The following is a 23689-nucleotide window of genomic DNA, read 5'->3' on the forward strand; positions in this document are numbered from 1 at the left end:
TTCAGCTTATTGGATGGAGACCCAAGGGATGACAGCTGTGCACATCTGGATGATGTTTAGAAAAAGAATCTCTTGAAAAAATACACTGAAGCAGGCAGTGTATTTACAGAGCTGTTGCCTCAAGTGCTGGAACTTCGATGCAACAATCTGCTCAGGGACAACAATACAAGACTGTTTGAAGGGCTGTTAATTCTAGGTGCCACTGTTTTCTGCGTACCTGGTCTGAAAGGCCTCAAGCATCATTTGACCTCAGCAGGCATTTGGGAGTTCAGGGAATACCTACCAGGCACCAAAACCTTGAGGCACTCAAAATTAGAGGACATTTGCATATTATGACCTTTGTGTTCCTGTCCTGAACCAGACTATTGCAGTGAATCCTGACCCTCCACAATCCACAACCTCCCTGATTTTACATTGCCAAACTAACTTCAACCCATCAGTGGGAGCCTTTCTATTAACATCAGTGAGTGCTGTATCAGGACCAAAATTCACCCAGGCCCAGGTGCACGTAGCTCTAATCCCATCAAATCAATGGTGTTAGACCTGTTTACAGCAGGAATGAATTTGGCCTTTGATGCTTTAAAGGGGAAAAAGATCCAAAAATGAAAAATTAAATTCCCTCCTGGAGGAAATGACTTGGAACATGAGTAAAGCTTGTTCATCTTTTGTAGCACTTAATGGGCCAAAGACACAGCTAGAAAGTAGCATTGCTCCACTGAAGTCTGCAGAGCTATGCTGATTTCCACCACCTAAGACTTTGGCCCAATGCTGGCCCAGCACTTTGATTATATACATCCATCAATAATCAGAGCCTCAAGGACACCAAGACCTTTGCACCACTTACTGAATGAACCCTCACAGTATCCCCTTGGTGCCCTGGATATTTTCCCTGTCAGATGACTTGTCCTTGTCCTTGTCCTTACATGGGAACGAGCTCCCCAGATTAACAGGTCCTTTGCAATTGTCATGACTCTGGTCCTAATAACATGAATGCACAGGTGCAAATGGAGCTGACATTTGGAATACGTCTTTGAAGAGGAGCAGATAAATGATTAGCAGCTGAACAGACGTTTGGATGTTATCTGAAGGCATCAGCTGTTGGGCCACTTCTACCCCCAGGCTGGTGAAACAAATAAGAATCCAGGGCACTGAGTCTCTAAAATATTCCCAGATTTACCCCATGAAATGGCCCCCAAATTGATATCCCTGTTCCCTGGGCTTCCTAACATGACCAAACCTTTTGGGCTTATAAGAACCTCAGCACTGGACATGCAGAACTCTGGTGTTCAGACACCATATTGTTTCAGATATCGGTCCCCCTATATAAGACACACACCTTGTTTTTGGAAAGCAGAATGAAGAAATAAAGAAATTTCAGTCACAACTGAAAGCTGACTGCATGGAGCAGCGGGGGAGCCTATTCTTCAGCTTGCTTTCCCTCCCTTTTCTTCTCAGGAAAAAGCTAATGTTTTAACCTTCTCCCAGGTGCTGCTGAATTGGCAGCAGCTTTTGGTTGCTTAGCCAAAAGCTACTCCCAATTTGACAGTGGCTGGGAGAGGGTTAACTCTAGCTCCAGCACTGGCACCCCTGCTATCTCCTGGCCAGGAGAGAAGGGAGAGAAGCACAGCCTCCAGCAGCCATTTCAACACCCCCTGCTTCCATTTGGGCACAGAAGTCAGCTTCTCTGCTTAAGATACACACCTGAATTTTGGAGGGCTAATTTTTTAGGGAAAGGTGTATGTGCTATGTGAGTAAATATAGTATTATTCTGCTAGAGATTGGAGAAATGCTGGAACAGAGAGGTAGACAGTTGCATCTTGGATGGACATTTCTATGCAGTTGTGGTAATTTACCCCAAGACCATCTTCTAGCAGGGTTATTAGTAGTAGGACCATGCTCTCTAGGAGGGTCATTCTCACTGCGATATGCCATTAGGGGAAACAGCAAGTCTCCTGTCCTGTCAATAAGAGAAGCACCAAGGTATGTTCCCTATTGACATGGGCTTAAGTTGCAATGTTCACACACAGAATGGGATTCAAATCCTGAGCAGCCTAAAGCTGGGTCCATGATAGATAAAGGCCTGCCCAAAGTTCTGGAAGGGTTTGGAGCTGGTGGCCCCATGAAGAGCCACATTTAGCTATTAACCTAATACATTCATGGTGGTTGCAATGGCCAAAGCATTGGAAGTGCCTTTGTAGCCCCTGCTTCTTTCTGGTGGCATGATGTTGGGCACATGATGGCTGTGGTGGATGAGAGGGTCAGAGTGGACCTCCAGTTGGGCTCAAATAGACCAGAAGGCCACTTTCCCTCTCATTTGATTTTTAAAATATCCTCTCTTCCTTCCTGGAAGAGGCCAGATTCCCTGCATCTGAATGTTATCTCCCCATATTTTCATGAAAGGCCTGAAGACTCCCATGCTTGGTGTTCCTTATTAGGACAAGGTCAGCAGCCACTACACAGCTAATGGTAAAAACTAACCTCCAGAAAACATGATATTATCAGAAGATAGGGAGTGGCTGGGGGGGGGAGGAATTTTTCTTAATAGGTTTCTATTTTCATGTGGATCTAACTTGCCCATGTACTCTCCTACAGCCCAGGGGGCTTCCTAATCACTTGAAACCTTCTATGGATGAGAAGTCTGCTGGGTTTGGATCATATGGGGAAATGCTGACCGTAGGCAAAATGGGTGGAAAAGGAGGACTGTAGCGTCTATTAACAGAAAAGGTGAATTCAGTAGGCACACGGCACTAGCAGGAGTCATTTCTTAGTCACTAGGGTTTGGTGGGTCCTTTCTGCTCCCTATAACCAGGTAGTCAACAGCATAGAGATCCTACCCCACAGCTTCACCACCGTTAGAGTCAAGAGAGGCAGGGGCACACATGAGTATTGAGTGAGTTTACTGAAACCCCCATTGAGAAGCTGGCTAGCAGCTCTTCCCAAGCAGCCTGTGCCAGGTGTGCCCAGGGGGTGCAGATGCTGCATTTGCTTGGGGAGGCTGTAATAATTTGTGTGCAGTACTTCTCAAGATTGTAGCCAACCTGGCAACAGGGCAGCTGATAGAAAGAGACCAGAGCATCTCAAACACTACAATAAAGATCCTTTGAAAGGTTCAATTTGGCTGCTGCTGAGTGAAGTTAGGAATTTCTGGCCATTTGCCTCAGAGGGCAAAGTTCTCTCCCAGGGAAAGTGAACGTATTTATCATGGCCTCGCCTGCTGTTCAGGCCTGGAACAAACTTCCGCAGTCTGCCTTGTTCCCTTCCACGCACTGTAAGGAAAATTGTCCTCTCCCTGCCCTCAAATCACGTCAATGCTTGATGCCCTGAAGCTGTTCTGTCTCTCCGGTGCGCCATACGGAGATCATTTCCTAGCCTGGCTCAGGCCTCCCATTCTGAGTTTACCTTCTCCATCCTTCCTTCCTGCAGTGACATGAGCGTGGGGTAGTTCCTGGGCCTGGACATTTGGCTGCTGGCTCTGGACAGACACCTCTAAACAGTTCCATGGAGCCACTGTCTCACAGGGGAGCAACGCTGCAGTGAAGGGGTCACAAGAGAAGTGAGCTGCCCTAATCTCAGTGACTCTCAAAGAGCCTGCTGCACTGCATGCCTGTGAAACACTGTCTCACCATCCCGACTGCAAAGGTGGGGATTGAATTGTTGATGAAAGCCAAGTCTATGCAACATCTGGGGGCTGGGGGTGACTGTGGTAGAGGTAGGCAGTAGGTACTGGTACCACCAGCTTTAAGCTAGGAACAGCAGCTAAGGAGACACCTGGGATACTTACTGAAGCAGCTGAAGTCCTTGCTGGTATTAGTACACCCAGGTCAAAACTACTTTGGTATGCCCATCTACCCATGTCACAGTCACCCCACCCCACCCCACTGCTCTATACCTAGCCTAATAGGTGAGAGGCTTTATACACCATGACAGTATCTGAAACCGTCTCGGTGCCCTTGCTGACTGAAGGTACGACAGAGTGACTGAAGGTGCATGGAGACTTACTTGCCCCCTCAGGCCGAGATGACCCCTTGAAGCGAAGGTCAAGACAGTGAGGAGAAGTCTTCATGACCGCTGCTTGTGTTGTACTTTGACACTAGAGAAATCTGGTCCCCTGGGTTTCCTCTCCAGCATCTTCTAGCCTTTCAGGCTCTTCTCACATGAGAAGTGAGAATGAAGGAGCCATCTCTGACTGACTGGAGAAAGGCTTTGCTAAGCTGAATTTGCAACTCTCATCAAACCCCTGGATGGATTTTTCTTTTTTCAAGGTTAACATTTCCCTCGGGCACAAAAGACTCTGCCCCTTTCCTAGAAAAGGACAGGAGATAAGCTTAGGTTATGGGGCAACTCAAAATCAGCAGAGCTTTTCCTGACACTGACAGTTTTCACCCCGATTCTCCAGAAACAGAAGATAATGGAACTTGATTAAATTTGAGGCCTTGAATGGTGGAGGGAAATCAAGAGTGGGATATAACAGTCCCAAGGGATCTAGCAGCTGTTACCAAAACTCAGCTCTCTCAGCCTGTCAGTAAACCTGGGAGGTCAAGAAGGTCCCACCTGAGATCCCCAAAAGAGTCTTGATCAACTTAGTTGAGGCTAGATTCAGAATCAACCAAATGCTGCCATTTTGTAACCACAAGATGCTGAGAGAGGTGCCTTGGCCCTGATCCCAGCTTGAATGGGCCATCTCACATGCATAAAGTTCATTAGGTGATGAGTGTTTTAATAAATCTGGGCCAGAGTTGAGAAATGTGTTGGATCATGGTCCACAGTAGAGCAACGGAAAGATCTGTGTGTATCGGGTAGATATGACCATTTGCTTGTTATGCCTCCATGTACCATGATTATCTTGCCCATGATCATCTGCTTCCTAAGGAACTCCAGACTGGCAGGGACAGTTATGAAGAAACATAATAGATAAAGCCACCCACACATGCTCCTTTCCACTGCAACCCTCCCCGGGAGGAAAAAAAAAAGAGACCTCTGCTCTCCTAGTCACCATTACAGAAAGGGAGATGGTCACAATCAGTGCATGGAGGGAAGGAATTAACTCCCATCAGAATTACTTTGGTCTTCACTGGTAGAAAGTGAGAGGGAAGATAGAAATGCCTGCGGAAGCTCAGTTAGCTCCATAGCAGTGCATGGAGCAGATCATCATTGGTAGGAGGAGATGATGATGGAGGATTACGAACTTTCCCCGCCAGCGTGCAGTGCTGTACAAGACAGTGATGTAGAACTAGTCCCTATCCCATGGAGCATCCAGTCCAAATAAGACCCTTGTCATCTAGCTAGCTTTGTCTACTAGTAAGGAAGTATGGGGTAGGACAGAGGGTCTGCTGAGTAGGTACCACGCAAGTGGCAGGGCTGATCATGTCGCGGCAGCTTATTTACAAGCTAAGTACAACACATTTGGCTACAGCAGTGCTATATACTTCTAGGGCATTGACAAGGGGAGTCTTGCATGGTAGTTTAACATTCACATATCCTGCAAGGTGTCCAGGAAAAGCAGAGAGACAGACAGGCAGAAGAGGAGGGCAGAGAATAGAGGAGCAAATGTACCAGAATGAGAGGCAATGCTGTACACAAATCACGCACAGTTCTTGGGGAGTGACATCATCCTAATAATTACTACACCCAAGATTTCCCCATAGAGCCCCTATGACTAGAGGCTGCTTTGGGCCCAAATCCATCCCTTAGTGGAACATCACTAATTTAGCTCAGGGATAACTTGCTAGTAGAAGTTCCTGGGTTCAGATGGTGCCAACAGAGACGGGGTGACAGAGATCAGCCACTTTCTTAAAGCCCAGCTGGAAGCTGAGAGCTTCTCAGAGGGGGATGGGAAGAGACATTTATAGTATAGGATGCCTGGTGAGCTCACTCCAAAGCTTTCAGCTTCCTTGGTGTCATGACAAGGGGATAACTTGCCTCTGAATTATTTGACCAGCTTGGCCTTTCACCTCCAGAGCACTTTACAGACATTCCCTACTTAACCCCCACAACACCCCTATCAAATAAGGGGTTATGTGCTTCTTTCCCTTTGGACAGAGGTGGGAAATTGCAGCAGAGCAGATAAGTAAAGTGACCAAGGCTGTAAGAGGAGTCAGTATCAGGGTTAGGACTCCAAATCTGATGCTGCCTACTCCTAGGCTCATGTGGTTACACAGGGGAGCAGGGAGAGAGCCAATGGGTAAACAGGCATGTGATGAATTAGTGGGTACTCGTGATACTGATGGGGATGGAATCAGTGTTGTGTATGCGGTGATTTTTTACCAGGCACTTTATTTTGAGGAACCCAGTTTAATTTTGAGGACAAATATATACTCAGAGTCTCAAGGTACTTCTAAATGGAGCAGGGATGTTTCACTGTACTCAGGAAACCATCTCTAGTATGTCCCCCCTTTCCTGATCACTGCATACTTCCTTCTCCCAGTCGGGGTAAGTTAAGAGTATCCTGGGGCTGGAGGCATTAAACCTGCCCTTTCCCTTGCAGACACTCACTGCCCTTTTCCCAGGTGTACACTGCATGTAGCACATGTTGCCTGAGCCAGTTTATGCCTGCTTCCTTCTTACCTTGTCATGTATTGGGAAGGGGAAGGATTGAAGGGACACAACTGGTTTTCAATGCACCTTCTTCTCCCCGGATTCTTGTCTCTGCAACTGCCAGCGGTCGGCCACCTACTATGCATTGACTCATGGGTTACCGCTGACGGCAGGTCACGGATTCTGTGCTAGACCTTCCCAGCCTCCCCCCACAGTCTTGTGCGCCAAGCCACCAGGGTCCCCCAAATGAGGAAAATGCCACTGCACTCCCTACCCCACCTGAGCTGCTTCAGAGTGGCACACCTCTCCAAGGCGCCCACCCCCAGGACAACGTGCCACAGCCAGCCAAGGAGGGCCCTTGTGCCAGGGAAATACCAACTATTTCAGGATGCAGGTGGAAGAGAGGGGACTGGTTGGGCTGCTCCTGAACCAGCGATCTGCAGTTCAGGGGGATTTCTCTGCATCGCTCACAAATCTGGGGCCGGAGTCTTAGGTGGGTTTTACAAATGCAACCGAAACAACAGTTTTGGGTTGACTTTGCAAACCACACAGGAGCCTTAGCCTGATAAATCACAAGTCCCATGAGGCCAAGAGCAATTTTAACCCGGGGGAGAGTGGAGCGGGCTTCCCTTGGTGAGGAGGGTCATGGAACTTCAATAAATTTGGGTTGCACATTGTTGCCTCACAGCAGAATTTGAGCCAGTGCATCTTGTGGCCATCGAATCAAGAGCTATGTTCTGGGTTTGGGGAGGTCAAGTAACTTCCTGGCCTGGGCAAGGAAATGGTGCCACCAAGCAAAATGGTTCCCCACCCCCTCCCGCTGCAGAGCCCCACCCACTTTTTGCCGTATGGAGATAAAATTTCGACTTGGCTGCAACAGAGCTAACCCTACCGGGCCACTCAGATCAGTGAGGATCTTGAGAGGAGACCATAGTGAAGTCCTGATGTGAGCCCCTCCTGGCCCTTCCCTGTCCCCTTGTCCGCTCACATGGTGGAGTTTGGATACTGCGCCCAGCCCACCTCCTTGTACGCGGCAGTCACGTTGGTGTAGATGAGGCTTCTCATCTTGGTCCAAGCTCTCTGCACCTCTGGGGTGAAATCATTGGCATATTCTTCGGCAATGACCTCCAGCATGACACCGGTTAGGATCTGAGGGAGACAGAGGAGTGTTACTGGATTCTCCAGGGCACAGGAGGAGCGGGTAGGTGGTCAGAAAGCAATGGGGTAGGAGCCCCTTCTTCAAAACAACCCTACTGCTGAGTTCTGGGGCCATTCGCCCTCTGACTGGTAGTAACCATTGAACCACAGGGCTAGAAGGGACATCAACTGTCATGGCACCATAATCTGATATTGGTCCCCCCTATCTGCAGCTTTCAAAGAGGCTCACAAATGTTTGTTCACCTCATCTCAGGGCATAAATTGCATTGGGTAAAGTGGGGAACTGAGGCAACTGCAAGCTCAACCGTCCACTCATTTTTGGGTGTCTCAGATTTTGGGTTCCTAATTTGAGATGCATTCACCCGCTCCCGCTCTGCTTATGCCAAACACAGAAACAAGGCAGTGGAGTCGTGTAGGTGTTCCCTGCCATCACTCACCAGGTCTCTGTGCCCAGTGTGTTCAAAAGTGACCTCAGTGGGTCTCCCCAGCCCAGGTTCACTGCCTCATTCCTTGGCCCAAGCTGAGATACCCCAGGCCTGATGCACCTCAGTGCTGACAATTCACCGTTCTCGCTGAAGGCAGTGGCAACTGTGGGTATATAACTCCCTTGAAAATCAGGCTCTAGGGGATGTGGCATCTATGTGAGCCGTGGGCAAGTGGTTCAGACACATCTGTAAGTTCAGATTTACAGACGGGCTCAAGATATTAAGTGTGGGCAGACCAGGTCATAAGCACCGCAGGGCAGCTGCAGAGTGTGAAGCTGGTTAGACAAACCAAGCCTGGTGGTGTGTGCTGACCACTTGAGGACCCATCCTCCAGAGCTTGGTTTTCAAAGGTGCCATGCACCCACATTTCCTTCAGCTCAACACTAATGTATATCAGACACATGGTATTTTGTTTTGGGCCAAATCAAAGCGCCCCAAAGCTTTTGCAAGCTTTGTCCTAAGAAACTACTTTCATGTCACCCAAAAAATCAGTGGCAAAAATCAAGGACGAGAACCCAGGAGCCCTGCCACTGCAGCCTGCCTGTCCCCATTCCAACAGAGCAACAATGACAAATTACCCAGGAATTGGGTTTCTGAAGATAAATTGATTTAGGTCACTTAGAAATGTTTTGTTTTGATGCCCTAGAAATGGCTCAGTCCTGTTCTGACTTTGCATGTTATTGCCTATCGTGTTGTGTGATGAAGAAAGTTAGGGAAAGTCATTTCAAAATGGAAAACTAAAACATTCTGTTCTCCTCTTCTTGGAGCCCACCATTTTGGGTCCTTCTTTCTTTTCCTTTCGGAGCGGACGTGCGTGTGCAAAGCATTTGGCTTTCGGCAAATTGGAATTTTCTGGTGGAAAAATGTTCCACTGGAAAACTTCCAATCAGATCTAGGAAAGGCCCATAAGGCTGGACAGCGTCCTTGGGAGTAGGATGAACTCGTGCAGCCATCAGGGGACTTGGCAACACTGCGGTGTCAGTATGATCCTTCCCTCCTTCCCTTGCTTCCCCATGAAGCATCAGAGACCCTCACTCCAGCCCTTTACCTTGAAGTACACGGGCTCCACTTTGTGCTTGAGAGCATGGGCCTTGCCCACTAGGGCCAAGACAGAGGAGACCTTTTCAGAGTCGTTGAGGTTCTCTACCACAGTGTTGATGGCACCCATGACCCGCCGGGCATGCTTGCGCAGCTGCAGGCTCCTTTCCATCTCCAGTGGGTCTTCCATGTGCTTGAACTGGCTGAAGTACTGCTTGGCAGATGGGAAGTTGACAAAAAACCTGCATTGTGCAGTTGAGAGAGAAGAAAAGGGGGGAAAAGAGAGAGAAGCCGAGTTAATTTCCGTGGGCGATGGAGTGTAGGTTGATGGAAAGCAGGGGAAGGGGCTGATGGAAAGCAGGGGGAGGCAGATGCGGGGTCTACACCCAGCTCTCAGGAACAGACTGAGTGAGTCCATCTCTTTCAAGGATGCTGTGATTTTTGAGGCAGAGCATTGCATCTCCCACAGAACTCATGAGAAACTGTGAAGCGTGGCTCCCCTGAAAGTCAGCTCATTAACTCCTCTTCTCTGAGAGTTGTCATCTCCCCAGCCAATAAATATTCATCATCCTCATCATTATCCCTCTTGTATTGACAGGCCCAAACCCAATTCAGGGCCTCCTCATGCTATGCACTGTGCCCACACAGAGTGTAAGATCCCCCCTGTCCCACAGAGCGTGCAGTGCCTTTGCAAAGACATTTCTTCTCTCAGCAAACAGTCTCTGGAAAAGACACCCCTCTGAGGGCTCCCCTCAGCCCCATGGCAGCAGTTTTCCCAGGCTTTCCTGAGTAAATGGGCTGCACTTTGTCCCAGCATGTCCATGTAAACTGAACAGTCCTCACCTGGTCACCCCTCTCATGAATCCCAGGAGTCTTCACAAGGGTAACTAAGAGTAAAATTGGCCCAGAGGATCACTAAGGGATTGCAATGAGACCTGGGATCAGGGCTGAGGAGGCCGCTATGGAGTCTGGTGCATCCAGGAGCTCCTGCCTTGCCCACTGGGTGACCCTAGGATGGTGCCTCCTCCATGTCCTGAGAGAAAGGAGAGAGAAAGGAGCATCCCAGAGGAGAAAGGATGGTCCAGCCTCAGCCGTCCTTCCATGACACCCACAAAGGAGGTAAAACAGCTACAGGAGCCACTTAGGTCAAACAAGACAACTTAACCCAGGGGTAAGCAACATGCAGCCCGGGGGCCAGATGTGGCCCGCCAGGCCATTCTATCCAGCCCGCGGGGCCCCTAAAAAATGTAGAAAATGAATATTTATCTGCCCCTGGCTGCTTGTCACACGGCCCTTGATGGCTTGCCAAAACTCAGTAAGCGGCCCTTCACTCAAAATAATTGCCCGCCCCTGACTTAACCCCTGATGAAGCTCAGCGGACATGAAGGGAGTCAGGGATGCCTTGGCTGCACAACACCAACCCCTTGAGCCCATCTCTATTCCCCAGTGTCCACATTTGGACTGAATGATCTAATAGGTCCCTTCCGACCCTAAAATCTATGAAAAAGCTATGAAATCTATGCCTTTGCTGCTGTTATTTCAGGCCTGTGGAATTTGCTTGGGAGAGAGAGAGCAGCAGCAACAGGTTGTTTCAATTGTTGTTTCCTTACGAAGGCATCATATGGGCATGGAGCTGAAATGCTGGGGACAAAAGGGCCCTGGGACTTCTCCTCTGAGCTCGGAGTCCTCCTGCCCTGTGTAGAGTACCAGCAAGACCTGACTCGGGGCAGAGGCCCTATTCTGACAGGCTAATGAATCGAGCCAGCTCCATGTACCAGAAGGCCGGTGGCGAGGGTGTCTGGAAGGGCAGAAGACTCTCTCATAGACCTCTGCACATCTTCCAGCACCGTCGCTCACAGCAGGTTGCCTCCAAAGTGCTGTAACTCCACTGATGTACCTGGCATTACTCCAGATTTACACCGGGCTGAGCAAGAAGAGGATTTGGCTCATCCTTACCACTCCAAACATCCGAAGGTTTGAGCAGCTGTGCACTCTCTCTGTCTCCTTATGTGTGTACATTAGACTGGACGGGAGCCAGCGTAGGCTGCTGGGGAGGTGGTAGACTCGGCTCCTGGGGCTGTCCCCTGATGTCTGCATTGTCCGCAGCTCCAGACAAACACCCCCCTCCCACCATCTGTCTCCTCCCTTGCTCCAGGCTGCCCCCCCGCACACACCTTGTTGCACCCCCATTCCAATGCATCTTCCCACCTCACAGGCCAGGTGGGCTCATCTCCTCTGCTCACCAGCCCATGGGTAATTGCAATTTGAGGAGCAGATTCTCGTTTACCACTTCATTATCCTCTCCCCCTTCTGCTGGCTCACAGAGGATCCGGGGGTGGGGGGGTTGCCAGGAAAGCAGCGTGAGGCAGCGAATGGAAGATACGGCACTTCTGTTGCTTCCCCGAGGCATCTGGGATTCATCAGATGGCCCAAAATAGGTTTCAATGTGTGAAGAGTGTGCAGTGGGGTGGGGGGAGGTGGGGGATAAGGTGTCAGCTTTAAAAGCAGAGAGGGAGCTGTAAAAAATCTCCTCTTTATTATTTTGGAGCCTCCCCCAGTAAAAGCCTTGTGGCACATCTGTTCCCTGTCAGGGAAAATCATGTTCTGGGCCTGGATCCCTTCAGGTCCCACTGTCCTGGCTCTTTTAGCCCACCTCTTTCTATTCAGAGAGACAGAAATGGAGGGGGGCTTCTAAGAGAAACACAGATGGTATCACAGCTCGGGGACAAGGCTTTGGGGACCCATATTGCCTCCTGCCAGAGCATTAGCAGGATGGATGAGCCTCATTAGAGCAGGACAGTTGTGGCCAGGGAGATGTTATTGTTATGGATGTCCCCGGCCTTTCCGAGGGACCATCACTATGAATGCTCCCCCCGATCCCTGTGCTTCAAGGTTTCTGTCTGGAGTGTTTCCCAGCAGAGGGACAGATGTTCCTCCTCCCTATGAACAGGATTTCTTCTGCTGTTTCTGCTTGACTATGCGCCCCTGCCTCTGCACCTGGATCCTTGCTAACTCCATTCTGCTGAACTTCTTTCTCTGCCTCTTCTTCCTTCCTCCCCACCTTGCTAGCTGTCACAGTAGATAAGAAAGGCAACAGCCCTGAGCACACAGACTGGAAAAAAATCAATACCACTCTCAGTACCCAAATGCCCTTCCCAATGCCAGATCTGGTCATCTCAGTACCCAGCATCCCAAATCTCTCCTCTGCAGTGATGCTCCAGGCTGCTCTGGCATTTTTTGCTGGCCTGTGTGGTAGCCAGACCATCCTCCCAAGGATCTGCCCCCCACATGCCAGGCTGCAGTATTGGAAGAGCCACCTAGCAAACCCTGCTGTCACGATGCAAAGGTGGCAAGGAGAGCTTGTCCCTCCTGCCCACCTGTGCAGTGCCAAATGAGGGGCATTCAGCCTCGGAGACAGGACACAGGGAAACAACCACCAGAAGAGCCACCCTGACTTGAAGGGTGGAAGATGTCTATCATGAAACCTGTGTCAGTGCCAAAGCATGTAGGTCCTGAGCCTCTTCCCAGGGCAGGAGCCAGAGCTCAAGAAGAAACACTGTGGACATCAGTGCAGTGACACCAGGGAGCAAAACTCCTGAGAGTTGGTGCAGAACCTGCACAGATCTGGCAGTCAGATTCATGGCCAGTACAACCCCGTGGCATCCAGAGATGGATTTGCCTAGTGGAGGTTTTCCCTGTCTGTGGTTCTTAAGGACCAGCTTTCATCTCCCAGCCCCTGAAGATACCATGTGTACCTGGATGGGCTGGGAAGAAGCCTGAGGTATTTACATTAGAGATGTAGCAAGCTGTTTCACTTGAAAGTACAGCCCAGGGCACACATGGCATGCTCCACTGTGTTTCACTTCAATTGTGAGCTACCAAGGCGGGCTCAGGTGCCCAGTGGGCTTGAAAGCCCAAGCGAAGCATTTAGACAGACAGAGAGAAGCAATGTAGTATTCTGGGGACACAGTTCTGCTTGCAATGGTTGTAAATGGGGATGTACCAATGGAATCACACTGATGTAAACCGGGTGTGAAGTGGGGGAAGGACCTGTGTGTATCGCACTAGAGCTGGCTGAATATCTGAAAAAAAAAATCGTGAAAATGTGTTCAAGCAAAAGCTGAGAATTCCCTCTGCTATTCACTGCCCCTTTTATTTCTTCTGTGTTTGCAAGAAACAGAAGGTGTTGTGAGTACTTGTTTTCTCTTCTCTTGCTCTGCCTAATGTTTAAATGCATTGCAAAAAGACAAAGTTCACTAGCCTTTTATGATGAGCAATATGGCAATATTTCCTCTAACCAAGTTTTAGGTGATTAGTACCAGCAGTGGAAGGGTAATCCATAAAGCCAGTGGCATCCCCCAGCATCATCCAGTCCTTTATATCAGGGCTGTCTAACTGACAGCCTCCAGGTCACATCTGACCCATGAGGGGTTAGCACACAAGCCTGGGGGCTCCTGCTCTCCCACCACTCCCCCATTGCTCCTTACAGAGAGGTTGGGCAGGAAGGGACCTCCACAGGCCATCTAGTTCAACCACCTGGCTGAGGAAGGATCATCCCTCTCCAAACCATCCTGTACAATCCATAATCTAAACTCTACATAAAACTGCCGTCAACCCTGACACAACACAGACCTAGCACCCTACCCTGCCACAGGTACAGCATGATGGCCAACATCCTGCTTCTATAAACGGTTGTTAACATGCTCAAGAGATCCCTGGTAGAGGTTCATGCCCCTGCTACAGAGGAAGACAAAGCCCCCCACAGCCCATACCAATCTGACCATGGGGTAAAATTCCTTCCTGACCCCAAATATGGTGACTGGTCTGATTGTGAGTGGAGGAGCAAGACCCTCCAACCAGGAGCCTCTGGCTTTGGTCCCAGCAGGAGCACTGGCACACCCCAGGGTCTCTGGGACATGGCAGTACAGCAGAAGGAGCCCAGGGAGCGCACTGCCCGTGTGGCAGAGGGGCAGCAGCACGCACCGGAGTAGGGTCCTGAGGGGTGCATGTGGCATGCATCCCTTGTGGCATGCAGCCCCCAACCACTCCAAAGTCAGATAGCTCTGCTTTACTTAGTTATCTTCACACCAGTTTCCTTGCAAAAAAGGGATGGCCTATTACCATCTCCTCTTTAGAGATGAGACACTGAGGCATATCAAGCTGAGGGACTTGGTCAAGGTCACAGAAGATCTCTGTGGCAGGCTAGGAGACCATCCTTCCTCTGCGTGAATAAAGTTAAGCCCTTTGGAGTGAAACCTGTGGCCTGGATCAGGGGAAAAAACCATGAACGTTTGATTCAGAAAAGAAGCGTCCAACATACCTCACTTAAACGTGAATAAACCTTTGGAAAAAGCACCTCCTAAGTAGTTGCCAATAAATTCAGAAGATTAAATTATCATAAAAGAGAACCATAAGCAGAGAAAAAGAAAAGAAGAAGAGGAGGGAAAGTAACTCTAATTATGTTTAATAGGAGGCTCTCCCCCATCCCTCCCTTCCCTCCCGCCTTCGGTATCTATTTCTGTAATTCAAACATCTTCATATCTGGGAATCCCCTTCCTCCCCCTTCATCATGGTCATTACAAATACAATATTTACCACTGCTGATCACGCAAAATGATTGATAAAAAACAGATGCCCAAATCCTGATGTCATTCAATTCCTTTTTAAGTGATTCCAGTCCGCTCCCTCATTCGCATTCGGGGAACTGCATCTGGACAAAATGGACAGGATGTTCCAAGAGCAATATTTTTTTTCCTTCTCCCTTCGTCCCTGTTAACCATTTTAAGGAGAGGATCTTTATCAGCAACAGAACCAAAGGAAATAATTAAGGTGCGAGATTACTGCAAATCCAGGGGTTTTGCTCAAGGGATCGAAGCTTATCACTGCCGCAACACCCGCAGCAGATAGCCCATCCAACAAATTAACTCATAAGTAATTTCTGTGTGTGGACCCATTTCCTTCCCTCCCTCCCCAGGGCAGGGCTGACTGGATACCCAGCCTGCTTAGACTGCAGTCGACTGACACACGCTTACTTGGGGTGCTCAATAAGTCACTTAAATGCTCTATGCTTCAATCTTCCCAGCTATAAAGTGTGGAGAAGACCAATAGCCCCTTTATAAAATGCCTGGAAAACTACAGATGAAAAGACCCACGCAAGCACTGACCATTGGCAGCTATTTGCTATGATTTTTTAAGACACCTTCGCTATGTCTCTCTTGCTGATCACTGTGTATAGGAGAAAACCCCTGTTTAAACCCATAGAGCACCTATTCTTTTTTCAAATCCTTTCTTAAAGCTCACTGCTGCACAATGCCTGCAAAACACTTAAAAGGAGCAAAGAGTAGGTGGGCCGTGACAGCTGTTTGTTGCACTTACAACAGCCTCGCTCTTTACCTTGTGCTCTCCCTGCGGTTGTCATCTACACCTGGTTGCTTGTCATCTTTTTTTTCAGGTCAGGGTCTCTTGTTTGGGTTGTATGTGTGTACAGTATCTTTGCACAATGAAGATGGACCCTGGCCACTACAACCACCACCAATAATTCATTCATAGCATTGGACAAGGTAGGCTGCTGCCCACTAAAGCTCATGCCTTTCTGAACCATTTGGTCCTAAGGTTGCCATCCTGCCCTAGCTTCCATTAATAATAATGAAAATGGAAGGGAAAATGGAAATACCTTATATCACAGAGCTACCCCAGGCCAGACTACTTGCAAAGTTATACTCACACTCTCCTGTCTGGGGGCCTGAACATTTATGAACATGCTCTTCCTCAGACACCTCTGAGAGCTGGACCCTGGTAGTGGGAATAGCTGGGGCAGTCTCATGGATCGTGACAAAGCAGATACAAAACCTAAAGCTGACTGAACTTCACTAAACCCAGTTGACTAAACTGCGTTGAATAAACTCTACAGATGACTAAAATATACAACACTTCTCCTTTTACTTTGCTTCAGGAGCAACATCTGATCCCACCAACAGACTTCAAACCCACGCTCAGTCCATATTCAGGACTGTGGCAGAAAGATATGTAGATCTGCTCTGGGCCCTTGTCTATGCCTTGTTGCGAGAGCCCTCTATTCCCATTACAAGCTATGTGGGTGGGGATTCACATCACCAACCAGGATTGGGCTCAGAGAGACGTCTTTACACACTTCCCTGCTTCCCCTGGACAGTAGCTGAAGAAGAGGCTGCTATTAAAACCTGGGAACAGCCATAAATACAGAGTTAGCTTTGACTGCTGGTGAAAATTTGTAGCTGTGCGAGTCATGCCAGAGACTTTGGTACAGATGATTGGAAAGCATTTTCTGCTCCCAGAGCTGCACAATGCCATCTAAGATAGGTGACAGGACATCTGCTGTTCCTGTTCAAAGCAGCCAGCTGGACAACCAGCTCACCAGCCTTTATTGAGGACAGCAAGAAAGCTTGTTCTGGTCAAAAGCTGCTTCTTCCAGGAGTCCCAGAGTGAGAAGCTTGTTTGGATGTTGGCTGAACTAGACGTCACCCCAGTAAGCAAATATCCAGAGATACTAGCAAAGGGGGCTTCATCCTGCCAGCAGTTCTCAGGGGCTGGGGTTCCCAGCCTGTCTGATAGCTCACAGTCATGTCAGGAGGAAGCCAAAACACTGCACTGACCCCAAGGAAGGACACAAACCTTGCAGGTCTGCAGAGGAAAACCAAGCTGTGATTGAAACATGGGCTGCCACTTATGCCGGCTTAATCTGTGTAGCATGGGGAGCAGCGGCAGTGCAGACAGTGTCACGGGCTGCAGCATGTGCTAGAAACCAGAGTGCAAACTCTCCAGAGACCTTGGTACCAAGTGGTTGGCAGCGTGGGCTGAGGCCCTAAGACGGAAGCAAAGCAGGCTTTTGTCTTAATAGAAATGACCTGAAGTAACAATGCTCAAACTAAGATTCATGTGATTGTCTCAGAGGCCAGAAACGGAGCTTTCCGGGGCACCCAGCCGCATATTACAAAGCTGCTTTGCGAACAGTCTCTCAAGGGAAGAGGCTGAATGTTTAAAAATGGACTAGCAAAAACCCTATAAAATATCCTGTCTTGACAGGAGTGGACAGCGCGGGGGTGGGAAGACAACTGTACGACTGAGGACTCCGTTTCTGTCTCCAACTCATGCTGATCTCAATGCACTCAGGCGATTAGTCAAGGACGCACTGCAGAGTAGGAGTTTTGAAGGGATGGGAGCCCAAGAAGGGTGGCTGTGCCTAAAGGAAACGATCCTTTGGGCACAAAGCAAGACGATCCCCGAGCGAGGCAAAAGAGGGAAAGGGGCCAGGAGGCTTCCATGGCTGACCAGAGAAATCCAGGGCAGCCTAAGGGCCAAAAGGGGAGCACATAAAAAGTGGAAACAGGGTGAGATCACTAAAGATGAATATACCTCCTCTGCTCGTGCTTGTAGGGAGGCAGTTAGACAGGCCAAAGCTACCATGGAGCTGAGGATGGCAACCCAAGTAAAAGACAACAAGAAATTGTTTTTTAGATATATAGGGAGTAAAAGGAAGGCCCAGGGAGGAATAGAACCACTGCTAAATGGGCAGAAGCAATTGGTGACGGACAGGGGGGACAAGGCTGAACTCCTCAACGAGTTCTTTGCCTCAGTGTTCCTAAGCGAGGGGCACGACAAGTCTCTCACTGGGGTTGTAGAGAGGCAGCAGCAAGGCGCCAGACTTCCATGCATAGATCCTGAGGTGGTGCAGAGTCATTTGGAAGAACTGGATGCCTTTAAATCGGCAGGCCCGGATGGGCTCCATCCGAGGGTGCTGAAGGCACTGGCCGACGTCATTGCAGAGCCACTGGCGGGAATATTCGAACGCTCGTGGCGCACGGGCCAAGTCCCAGAGGACTGGAAAAGGGCTAACGTGGTCCTCATTTTCAAAAAGGGGAGGAAGGAGGACCCGGGCAACTATAGGCCGGTCAGTCTCACCTCCATCCTTGGTAAAGTCTTTGAAAAAATTATCAAGGCTCACATTTGTGAGAGCCCGGCAGGACAAATTATGCTGAGGGGAAACCAGCACGGGTTTGTGGCGGGAAGATCGTGCCTGACCAATCTAGTCTCTTTCTATGACCAGGTTACGAAACGCCTGGACACAGGAGGAGGGGTGGATGTCGTATACTTAGACTTCAGGAAGGCCTTCGATACGGTATCCCACCCCATACTGGTGAACAAGTTAAGAGGCTGTGACTTGGATGACTACACAGTCCGGTGGGTGGCGAATTGGCTAGAGGGTCGCACCCAGAGATTCATGGTGGATGGGTCAGTCTCGACCTGGAAGGGTGTGGGCAGTGGGGTCCCGCAGGGCTCGGTCCTTGGACCGATACTCTTTAATGTCTTCATCAGTGACTTGGACGAGGGAGTCAAATGTACTCTGTCCAAGTTTGCAGATGACACAAAGCTATGGGGAGAAGTGGACATGCCAGAGGGCAGGGAACAGCTGCAGGCAGACCTGGATAGGCTGGACAAGTGGGCAGAAAACAACAGGATGCAGTTCAACAAGGAGAAATGCAAAGTGCTGCACCTAGGAAGGAAAAATGTCCAGCACACCTACTGCCTAGGTAATGACCTGCTGGGTGGCACAGAGGTGGAAAGGGATCTTGGAGTCCTAGTGGACTCCAAGATGAACATGAGCCAGCAGTGTGACGAAGCCATCAGAAAAGCCAATGGCACTTTATCGTGCATCAGCAGATGCATGACGAATAGGTCCAAGGAGGTGATACTTCCCCTCTATCGGGCGCTGGTCAGACCGCAGTTGGAGTACTGCGTGCAATTCTGGACGCCACACTTCAAGAAGGATGCGGATAACCTGGAGAGGGTCCAGAGAAGGGCAACTCGTATGGTCAAGGGCCTGCAGACCAAGCCCTACGAGGAGAGACTAGAGAAACTGGACCTTTTCAGCCTCTGCAAGAGAAGGTTGAGAGGTGACCTTGTGGCTGCCTATAAGTTCATCACGGGGGCACAGAAGGGAATTGGTGAGTATTTATTCACCAAGGCGCCCCCGGGGGTTACAAGAAACAATGGCCACAAGCTAGCAGAGCGCAGATTTAGATTGGACATAAGGAAGAACTTCTTCACAGTTCGAGTGGCCAGGGTCTGGAACGGGCTCCCAAGGGAGGTGGTGCTCTCCCCTACCCTGGGGGTCTTCAAGAGGAGGTTAGATGAGTATCTAGCTGGGGTCATCTAGACCCAGCACTCTTTCCTGCTTATGCAGGGGGTCGGACTCGATGATCTATTGAGGTCCCTTCCGGCCCTAACATCTATGAATCTATGAATCTATGAACTCCTCTGACACTGAAAAACACAGTCCCCTTTGGAGGGTCGTTCTCCTATTTCCCCTTTTTTTGGTGTCGTTTCCCCACAAGACAGGAACATGGGCTACAACTAACAATCGAAGAGTCCTCCCATTCTTGCCCCAACGTTGCACAATACAGTTGACCTTCTGTCGACAGCTGCCTGTCCTCTGCAACGTCGTTATCTTGATTTGAGCAGCCCCAGCTTTGATTTATCAAAGGCTTTCCGAGATGCTCGCCTCAAAGAGCCGAGGCCACCGCTGTGCTCTGAAGTAATTACCACTTTCGCAATGTGGAAGCTGGTCGGGTATAGTCATTTCGCCACCACAGGCAGCAGATCCTGCTAGACTGTGTAATGGCCTCCAAATTCACTCTGTCTTCATTATACCTGTGGATATTGCTGGAGGCTCAAACATCTCTTGATTCATAAATCTAACTTTCCACTCAGTGCTCTGTGAGCCCTTAATCCTGACAGTATCTATTTTGGTTTTCTGGGAGCCACATGGTTTTTGCAGTGCCTCCTTGCAAGAGCCATTATAGAAATGACTTTAATTCTGGGCATCAGGGATCTGGCCTCATGCTAGGAAACCCACGTTCCTGTTTCCAAATGCCTTGCTGGGGTTTTGGTTTCAGTTTACACAGGTTGGTTTTATCTTAAGTCATTTTTTTTTTCAGTTTAATTTCCACTTTCCCTAAGAAAGGGGTTTCTCAGTGCTGATCGTCGCTAGGATTCAACACATGGTGTCATGCTCCTGGTGACATGGCTTCCTGGCAATGGAAAGCTACAGGGATACAGCTCTGCATGAGAATCCAGCCAACCAATGCCCCCCAAAAGTGGACAATTCATCAGGGGATTGGGCAAACTTATGGAGGAAAGGTCCATCCCTGGGTACTGAACACAGAAGAGAGGGCTATAGCTGCTGAATCAAAACTTCCTATGCCTCTGACTGCTGGGCAATACAGTGGGAGACGGGTGGAAGGTGGAAAATATTGACCATGACCTGTTGAACCTGCCCCCCAACACCTACCTTCTGCCATTTATTAGATGAGCCTGCTAGTTGTGAAGTGACAGCAGGCCTGAGCTCACCAGGAGCCTCAAGCCTCTCCCAATGGTTAGAGGGAGGCTGCTGGGTGATACCGTGCTAGACGAACCCAGAAAATGGCAGTTCGTCTTTCATGGGTTGGTCTCCTTGGTAAGGTGACTCGAACATTTTAAAGGGATGACCCAAAGTACCATGGACGCGAGCCATGTTCGGCTGTTCCCTCACTTCCTGTTTCATTACTGGAGGTGTTCACCACTGCACCCCACTCTCCTTGTGATGCTGTTACTTGAAGTAGCCCATCCCCAGCCTTCCAGTCCTGTGAGCATGGTTTGTTCTGGCTGAGATAAGCAGTCTCTTGACAAAAAGATATTCCCCTCCCCAGCATCCAGCCGTTCAACCAGGCCAGGGAGGTGGTCACTGCTCTGGGAAGAGAAGAAAGGCGTCTCTCCCTCTGTACCCCACGCCCAGGTATGGTAGGAAGCTGGTCAACCTGGAGGAGCAGGAGTTGCCCATGGAAGACTTGATCCAAAACCCCCATGACATCCATGGAAAGATTGCCATGGATGTCAACCAATTTTGGACCAGGCCCTGGGAAAGATGACCTCCTGAGGTCCCTTCCAACCCTAATTTTCTATGATTCTATGAGCCTATGAAAGAGCAGGGGGTTGCCAAATACCACAGGGGCCCTATTTAGCTTGCCTGGGAGCTAGGGTCCAAAGAGATTAGACAACTTGCTGAGTTCTGCAGTAATAGACTGAACCTAGACCTCTAAGGTCCTACTCTTGTACCTTAGTCTCACAGCCCTCCTCTTTTCCCTAAATGAAATGCAGATTAAAGCAGAAGAAAAACCACCTTGTAAACAAACATTAAAAAACTGGCTCAAATAAACAAAAAAATTAAGTCAAAAGTTAAACATCAGGTACAATGGTTAGGTAACTCAGGGGCAGGTAGGACACTGGGCAATGATAGGATTGAGGATTATGATTTTAGCACTGGAACCTGCTAGGACTGAATACAGGGACAGGGATGAATGCAGGCCTAGACCCTGTGAACATACCTGGCATCAGGTATGAATTTCTCTGTTGTTCTTTGTCTGCCTCATCCATTCAGATGGTCAGATTTTGTGGACAAGGACTATCTCTTATTCTGTGCATGGATAGCACCTAGTGTGAGACAGTTTTGATCCTGACCACAGCTGGGAATTATGAGGACAATATAATATGGCACAGGGTGCTACAGGTGACACGGTGATCAAAAAAGAGTCCTGCATGGGATTATTAGCTAAGCACACTGGGCATGAGAGCACAGCAATGGCCTTTCTTCAAAGTACTGCTGGAAAGCTGTTGAAAGCTCTGTGCAGCACACAGAGTTTGTAGCTGCAACCCCTTTCCAGGGCACCAAGCATTCATCATGCCTATCACTTGCTTTGCATATACACTGGGAGCTTATGTGCCTGGGCAGCTCATTGACTTGGGTAGGCACTTTTAAACCTGAGGCTACTGCTCACAATCTGACTCTTGCATCCTTCTATCTCCTCTTAACAGTGCACATATGCAGTTGCCAGATGATCCTAGTGCCTGTTGCCATCTATCATAGCTGAGGCTTGCACTTCTTGAGAGCATTGCTAATACCTTCTGGGGCACAGAGTTTTGCCACTGACTTGTGTGATTCTCTCAGTCCTTGTTGTGAGCTCACGGTGAGTTCCCCAAGCCCCTTCTGCTGCAAGCAGTGCCAAGCCAATCGCTCCAACTTGGAATCATCAGTGGGTCCTAGAACACCAGTGCCAGATACCACCCTCTGGGGGACCTTGCAGGCCCTGAAGGATGAGCAGCACTATACCAGAAACTACCTTATGTCAGTTGGCACCTCCTCTAGCTTGGTACCCAAGGACCCTGTACAATTACCCACTTTCTAAGACTGCATAGTTATCCTTAGAAATGGAGCTAACTGGGCTGATTTGCCTTCAGCAGTGAGTCCTTGTCAGGCACACTGGTATTTCTAAGGTTGAGAAGCATATGATGTGTAAGCAGCACAGCTCACTGCTCCAATGATATATTAAATTCTTAGCTTCTACCAGATACACAAGGTCTGTCCTTTCAGTGATTTTAATGAGCTGTAGCTCGACAGACAGAAACACTCCGTAGCCCACAGCAAAGATGTTTTGTGCATTTATAGAATCAGATAATCATATAGAGCCATATTTGCCTCTTCTCACCTACACCACAGCCTTCTCATTAAATGGAGCAGTTTAGCTGAGCAGAAAAGTTGGCCCACACACACACCCTGTTCTGGCACAGAGCTCCTCATGGGTTAGCACAAATCAATACTGCTAATCACTTGTCGCATTACAGACAGTTCAATGGGTATCTGTAACAATTGGTTTTGCTCTTCTGCTATTGCTACTGCAGTACCTGCTATCTTGAGGGCAAAAATGGGAGTCTTTTGAGATAGATGCAGGGAAAATTTCTCCAACTTGTTCCAGTTCACTAGAACTTTTTTTAAAGAATGATCTTCAGGCTGGAGGAAGCGGTCAGATACAGCAAATGAGATTTCAAACTAATTCACTACAGCAAAACAATGAAAGAGGAAAAGGAAAGGGGAAGAGATGATTCCAGCTTTACAGTGACAGGGTCAGGGCCCCAGGGAAGGTTTTGAAATAAACCTGAGATTGGTGAAGAGTGAATTCTGTAGGACTCATCTAACAGCACAATGGCAACTCTGGACAAGAATATTACATGTTCTGAAAGTCTGGATAGATGTGGGGATTAGGGCTTGAGCCAAGAGACCTGGGATCTATTCCCAGCTCTGTTCCTACTCTGCTCATATCAGATAAGTAATTTCACCTGTGCATGTCTTTGCAGTAGAGACAAGACACAAGGGTGGGAGGGGAGACAAAGTCATGGGACAGGAAATGCTATGTGTACTCTACACAGATACAGTGCCTAGACTAGTGAGACCCTAACCTCAACTGCAGCTTCTAGGTACTACTGCAATAGAGACTACAGAAATACACAGGAAGACTAACAAAATTGCAGTGAAAATGTAAGAGAGATTCTCTCAGGAAGGCTTCTCCATCCATCCACCATCCTCCAGACCACATCACTCCCCTACTTCTCCACCATGCCCCACTTTT

General features: G+C 48.9%; 1 protein-coding gene across 2 annotated transcripts in view; it reads right to left on the minus strand.

Moving 5' to 3' along the window:
- The window catches only part of CYGB (cytoglobin), a 48352-nt gene that overhangs the window by 15942 nt on the left and 8721 nt on the right, over positions 1-23689 (minus strand). Inside the window, exons 2-3 of one of the 2 annotated variants that reach the window (XM_006269221.4) lie at positions 9226-9457; positions 7523-7683 (exon numbers count right to left, since the gene is read on the minus strand). In XM_006269221.4, the coding sequence (XP_006269283.1) occupies positions 7523-7683; positions 9226-9457 (393 nt within the window). The remainder of the gene's footprint in view (positions 1-7522; positions 7684-9225; positions 9458-23689) is intronic. The other variant, XM_014601911.3, reaches the window with a different exon arrangement.

This window comes from Alligator mississippiensis, chromosome 8, assembly GCF_030867095.1.
Source record: "Alligator mississippiensis isolate rAllMis1 chromosome 8, rAllMis1, whole genome shotgun sequence".
NCBI lineage: Eukaryota > Metazoa > Chordata > Crocodylia > Alligatoridae > Alligator > Alligator mississippiensis.